This window comes from Solanum stenotomum, chromosome 8 (genome assembly GCF_019186545.1).
Source record: "Solanum stenotomum isolate F172 chromosome 8, ASM1918654v1, whole genome shotgun sequence".
NCBI lineage: Eukaryota > Viridiplantae > Streptophyta > Magnoliopsida > Solanales > Solanaceae > Solanum > Solanum stenotomum.
The window spans coordinates 14,854,980-14,861,663 of NC_064289.1; the positions used below are offsets into that span (position 1 = coordinate 14,854,980).

A 6,684-nucleotide genomic window follows, 5' to 3' on the forward strand; every position below is an offset into this window, starting at 1 on the left:
GAAAATAAAATTTTGAAATTGAAAATAATTTTTAAAAACAAACTTTAAATTTTTTTGGGGATGGTAGGGGGCTAGCTAGGGAAGGGGGGGGGGTGAAGGGTGAGGGTGGGGTTAAAAAAAAATTGAAGTTGAAAAATATTTTTTAAAAATAAGCTTTAAATTTATTTTTAAATAAAAAAATTGATTTTTTTTCAACCAAAAATTGTAATTTGAAGTTGGATGAAAGTTCTGGAAAATATTTTCCTTAATTTTTTAAGGATAGTCATTTTCCTTAAATTTGAGGAAAATGAGTTAATTTGAAAAACATTTAACCCAACCAAAAATGAGAAAATTGGAAAACATTTCATACCAAGCACACTGTTAGTGTCTACACCAAATAAAATAGGGAAAAATGACAAATATTTCCCCAAACTATCGTAAATGGTATGTGGATACCCTCTGTTATACTTATGGGACATTGGTGCCCCTACCGTTAAAAAACTAGAACATATATATCCTTTATACTGACGGGCATACACGTGTCATAATCTTATCCACCAATTCGACATTTATTAAATATCGGATCGACGGATAAGATTGCGCCATGTGTCCCTATTTAGTCTTCTGTTAGAGCGAATGGCATATATGCTCTAATTTTTTAACGGCAAGGGCACCAATGTCCCAAAAATATGACAGAGGGTATCTGCATACCATTTACGATAGTTCGGTGATATTTTTGTCATTTTCCCAGTAAAATATTGGACAATATATCATTTAATCTATATTATGCATATATCTTTATTCGATAACTTAATTTCATATTTATTCTCATCACAAACTTTATACTCCCTCCGTCCACTTTTATTTGTCATGTTACGTTTTTCTATAATCAATTTAATTAATTTTCAAAGTCAAATAAAATTACATTAATTCGATATTTTAAACAAAAAATTTAGATATTCAAAAACTATACAAAAAGTACTATAAATTACAATTTTTTGCATATCAATATGATGAAAAAATACATGTAACATATTAATCAATGTTTTTATAGTTTGATTGTAAAAAAAGGAAACTATGACAATTAAAAGTGGACGGAGGTAGTAATAATTAGTAAAATATAAGTGGGTGCAAGCCAAGTCATTATAAAATTGAAGTCATCGGCGAAAAAGGACTAGAGAAGCCCATTTCTGTAATTGTACACGATTTTGTATTCCACGTGGAATGCATTCCTTTTAATTGCAAATTATTTTAGACTCTCTCCTCTTTGTCAGCGACTGTTGTGATTCTCTGATCAGTTTCTCTGCCGAAAAATCTGAAATATTTGTAGAATTTGCAGCTTCCTTCTTCTTCTCCGGTTGATCGTTCTCATACGTTTAGCAGTCATGAATCCCGAATAGTAAGTAGCATCTTCCTCTTACATTTGTTTTCTGCAAAATAATCAGAATTTTCCTTTATTGTTGGTTGAGCGAATACTCTGAATCGGTGAATCATGATTATTGATCGATTTCAGTAATATACTTTATCGGATTTGTTCATTGGAGTTCAGTTGAATTCCTTGCATTTTGTCTTCAGAGATTTAACTAAGTAGTAGAAGTGTCGATACCTTATTGTTTCTGAATTCAGCATCTGGAATTATTTTCTCAACATAGACTGACATCCGTGCAGTTTTATTGCTTTATAAAGGGAAGCTAACAGTGTTAACTAATCATCACTTGTAAAAATTAAAGCGTAACTAAGCCAATAGAACCAAGGAGATATCAGAAACAACGTCTCTATCTCTGAGGTACGGGTAAGGTCTAAGTACACTCTCACCTCCACAGACCTCACTTTGTGGGACTACACTTGGTATGTTCTTGTTGCTTAACTTAACAATAAGCATGCCTACCAAACCTCGCTATCAAGAAAGAAGAAACCTAAGAAGATTTAGAAAGATGAAGAAATAGAGAAAAGGAAGGGGAGGCTGGGAGGTTGAAGGATTAGTATGCATCTGATCCCCCAAAGAAAAGATGAGAGGTTCAATTAAAAGAAGAAACTATCCAACTTATCTCTAAAATTAAACCAGAAAGCTACGTTCATAGTTTTTCCTTTTGTCAACTTCACCCATCTTTTTGGTTTATAGTTGGGTTCTCCAGCTAATTTTTCTTTCAACTAAGCTTAAATTCTCTTTCAAAATATTGATTTCTTAGCTTAATTATGTATTTTTTTTAAGGTTCAAATAGCAGTTCTAGTTAAGTAGAGGGATGTTTTGATTTAACTGTTTAGAACTCTTGTTCAAGTGCAATCAGCTCTTTTCTTTGGTCAAATAGTAGTGGAATATCTGTTATTTACGAAGACTGGGATCTTAATTTTGAGTAAACAAATATCTCTAAATACTATAGAGTAATACCTTCTGGTCATTGTCTGTAAATATAATCTCAACTATTTTTGTTGCTCTTGTTAAAATATTGCGATGTAATTTTTTTGGTTTAAGTTGTAGCAGTATAAAACTTCTGATTAATAATTTTGTGCAAGCTTCCAAGCTTTAGATGTTTTGTGTAGATTGACTTGTAAGATTTAAAGCATGTGCTAACTTGCTATTCCTGAAGCTTGACATACACCTGAATTAATATCTAAATGTTGGCAACAGTTCAACATCATGGGTGGCCGGTGGATTATGTTAGTTTTGGTGAGTTACTAGATATTAATCGCACTGTCTCAATCTGAAAAACCTCTTAGACATTATGCTCTCTGTTCTGAATTGTTTTTGGGAGCAAATTCTCTTTAACTTCAAGCAGTGTTTTTCAGGCAATTCTTAAGCACTTGTAATAACTCTATTTTAGTTTTTAGACTTCAAAAGTTTTTTTCATGTGATGATTTTATCTGTAGGTCCTACAATTCACTGTGAAAAGTTGGTCACATTAAATCTCAAGTAGAACGAAGTAGAAAATAATTTGGGCAGTTCAATTAACTTCTTTTAGTTATGCTTTGTGGAAGCTTGCTCTTTCAAGTCGTCATAAGTTCTCTGATTATATGTGTATCTTATTTGATTTAACTATTACACTTAAACATGTTGTGGCAATCTTCCTGTGTGGTTATGTTGACTAATGTCAGATCTCAGTGGTAGTATTTATCAAAGTCTGGATTGAGGATTTTCCTTACATATTTCATAGTAGGAGAAATTGTTTCCACAGAAATAGCGATGTTAAATTTGTGCCTCTGAAAACATGTGATGTTTTATGGGCATATTAATTATAGATTTTGGTCATCTTAGGAATCATGGAATGTCTGCATAATTATGTATTATATTTACCTAGACATGTAATTATGGATGTTTATCATATTAGGAATCATGGAATGTCTGCATAATTGTATATTATATTTATCTGGACATATTTTGATTTTATATAGCTTATCTGATGTTGTAATTTTCTGTGCAGCGACTATCTTTTCAAGCTTTTGCTTATTGGAGATTCTGGAGTTGGCAAATCATGTCTCCTTCTCAGATTTGCTGTAAGTAATTTTGCATAATTTTACTACATTTGTTTCTCAGTTGAAATGTGATGAGAATGCCCTTTCCTTTGCCTCATCTAAGTTTCTCTTTTACTGATTCATTTCTTTCGGGGATTGGAAATGCATTGTTTTATCTTTGATTTTCCTCTTTTTTTGATCCTTGTGATGACGGGCAAGGATAGCATGCTCTGCTTCTGTAATTTGGTGATTTTAAATTATAAAAAAAAAATCATTGGTATAAGTTGTGGTCGTTTCCTGTTGGCTCTCTCTGACCCCAAGTATATACGTGTGTGTGTGTGTAAAGGGTTTTTTTTTGGGGGGGGGGNGGGGGTTCTCCTTCAATTTTTGGGCTTACCGAGGTTCAGCTTGTTTGTGATTGAGAAACCTTTTATTATTTCTTGTTGACCTGTGATCTAAATATGAAATGTTTTGTTGAGAATAGATAGGAATTCTTTCATTCAGATCATCTACCAATACATTCGTAAAGAAGGGAATTACCTCTGAATATTTTTATGGCCTGCAAGGGAATTATCTCATTTTCTGATTTGAATTTGTCAGACTCTTAGTTTGTATTGCTTTTAAACTTCCCAGCAATAACATTCTGTATGAAAGAAAACGGGCTTTTCCTTATTATTTTTGTTCTTTTCTGGTTTTCAGGATGATTCGTATCTTGAGAGTTACATTAGTACCATTGGAGTGGACTTCATAAGTGATCCATGTCATTCTGTTCAATGTCTTCGTAATCATTGTTTGCAGTATATCAGTGACGATTGCATTCTCGTGTAGAAAATGCGCACAGTGGAACAGGATGGGAAAACCATTAAACTTCAAATTGTAAGTATTTGAAATCCAAGTGCGTAGGCAATTTATGTCTCTGTCAAAGGAATTGCAATTAGCAGGAGTGTTTGGGTTGTTTACCATATATTTAGAGAAATAGAAATTAAGTCAGAATCATTAATCTATATATATTTTGATTCATTCTCAACTTGTTTTAGTTCCTTTAGAATCTAATGTTCCTGCTTTGTTACATATAGTGGGACACAGCTGGTCAAGAGCGTTTTAGGACAATCACCCGCAGTTACTATCGTGGGGCTCATGGCATAATTGTGAGAAATAAATTATTTCTTATACTTGTTCATTGATTTCATTTTTTATTTATCAAGGTTGTCTTGTTCTGATGGCATTTTTTCAGGTGGTTTATGATGTGACTGATCAAGAGAGCTTCAATAATGTCAAGCAATGGTTGAGTGAAATTGATCGATATGCAAGTGATAGTGTAAACAAGCTTCTTGTGGGAAATAAGTGTGATCTCACAGCGCAAAAAGTAGTTTCCACTGAGACAGCTCAGGTAAGAAGTCTGCTACACCTTTTATTCAAGACACTGTCCCACAATGAATACATCGGTGAATAGAGTTTGCATAATATGTAGGATTTCGCTGATGAAATTGGTATTCCATTCATGGAAACAAGTGCAACCAATGTGGAGCAGGCTTTCATGGCCATGGCTGCTTCAATCAAGAACAGGTATCCGAATTCGTCAAAGTACTAGTCATTCATAGATATACATCTGAAAAATCTCTGTATGATGATTCTTTGATTTTGTAGAATGGCGAGCCAACCCGCATCAAATAATGCTCGGCCTCCAACTGTGCAGATCCGTGGACAACCTGTTAACCAAAAGAGTGGTTGCTGCTTGACTTGAAAGGATGAAGTTACGTTAGCACGATGATGCTTCTGATCTGATGTAGCATGTAAAATTAGTCGCAATGGTTTGACTGATGTTTCAGCCTTTCGCCAAAACCCCCATTCTTTGCAATGTATTTGATTTTTGTACAAAAACTAGGAATATGGGTGGAATTAGTAGGTTTGCTTTCATTCCATACTTAATATTGCTTCAGCTTTAAAAATCACCCTTGAACTTAATGGTAACTGAACAAGTTAGCCCAACGTCTAACAGATTATGTGGGAAATGCTAGTTATCAACGAGTTAGTGGTTAGGAATGACAATGGGGCTTCAACCCCCCCCCGGGCAGGGGCGGACCCACCTTTGAGGGAGTGGGTGCATATGCACTTGTTCACTTCGAAAAGTGTATATATATATATATATATTTCTAAATAAGGATCATATAATTAAGTTTGCACCCTAAAATATTTTCTTTTTGTCAATTTTTTTCAAGAAAAATCATATTGAAAAACCCCAAGTGAGATTTGAACTAGCAATTTCACAGTGTATACTTGGGGACAATACTATCCGGTCATAGAGTGTACTATGTTATGTTTTATTTAATTTATATTTATATATACACTCCAAGATAGAGTGGCCTATCTTGTTTGGCAATATTTTTCGATTAAGTGTTGGTGCTTCAACTAAGCTGCATTCGCCTTTAGTAGTGTCACGTTGTCTTTAAATCTTGGGCTTGCCCATGAGCCCCGACCTGCTTATGTTATCTCTATTTTATAAAAAAAAAATGTTATCTTGCTAAAACAGTACACAAATTTGACATTTCATTATATTTTTTTTTAGGATGAAGATCTAGTTTAATAGTACCTTCAGTTATTATCTTGTTAAAACACACAAATTTAACAGATTTTGGACCTATACGTGGCAATATATCATAAATAAATCTAGTTTGGTTTACAAATAAATTTCCAGAGCTGAAACCCAGTTACAAATTTTGATTTTAAAAAAGAGTAAAGTGTCAAAATACATACCTAAACTATCTTATTCTTTTTCTAGTTTCATACTTAAAGTGTTGGAGAGTGAATTTCGTACCTAAATTATCACACATTAATTTGAGAAACACACTTCGAATGTGTGTAATACACTCTTTTTTATTTTAATTTGTTTTACCACATACCATTCATATAAATAAATCTTTCCACCTTAAAAAAATTAAATAAACTATTAATATTAATTAAATATTAAACTATCACAATCCCAAAAGGAAATGATTTTTTTCAATTAACCCCCTCCCAACAATTCACACACATATTTTTAAAACACACACATATATATATATGCGCTCATATGCTTTTCGGAAAGTTATTTTCTCCTTTTGCGTATCGAATATAATAATAATGAAAATTTTATTTTCAAAAAAAATCTTGCCGCAAGTAGAAAATACTTCCCTAAAAACATATTTATATATTTAACCCAAAATTAAAAAAAAAAAAGGAAAAGGAAAAAAAAAAGGGGGGGGGGGGGGGGGGGGG

General features: G+C 33.0%; 1 protein-coding gene across 1 annotated transcript; it reads left to right on the forward strand.

Moving 5' to 3' along the window:
- Positions 1–1,248: 1,248 nt before the first annotated feature.
- Positions 1,249–5,472, forward strand: LOC125873245 (GTP-binding protein YPTM2). The gene is made up of 7 exons (XM_049554145.1): positions 1,249–1,378; positions 3,399–3,471; positions 4,129–4,305; positions 4,506–4,577; positions 4,664–4,819; positions 4,901–4,995; positions 5,077–5,472. The coding sequence occupies exons 3-7, from the start codon at positions 4,261–4,263 to the stop codon at positions 5,171–5,173; spliced, it is 465 nt and encodes a 154-aa protein (XP_049410102.1). The 5' UTR covers positions 1,249–1,378; positions 3,399–3,471; positions 4,129–4,260; the 3' UTR covers positions 5,174–5,472.
- The last annotated feature ends 1,212 nt before the right edge of the window (positions 5,473–6,684 follow it).

What these genes read in the sequence shown, in the direction of transcription:
- LOC125873245 (XM_049554145.1), top strand. Translation starts at nt 4,261, where the DNA reads ATGCGCACAGTGGAACAGGATGGGAAAACCATTAAACTTCAAATT. An exon ending in AAACCATTAAACTTCAAATT is followed by an intron (nt 4,306 to 4,505) that starts GTAAGTATTTGA and finishes TGTTACATATAG; the next exon opens with TGGGACACAGCTGGTCAAGA. An exon ending in TTTCCACTGAGACAGCTCAG is followed by an intron (nt 4,820 to 4,900) that starts GTAAGAAGTCTG and finishes CATAATATGTAG; the next exon opens with GATTTCGCTGATGAAATTGG.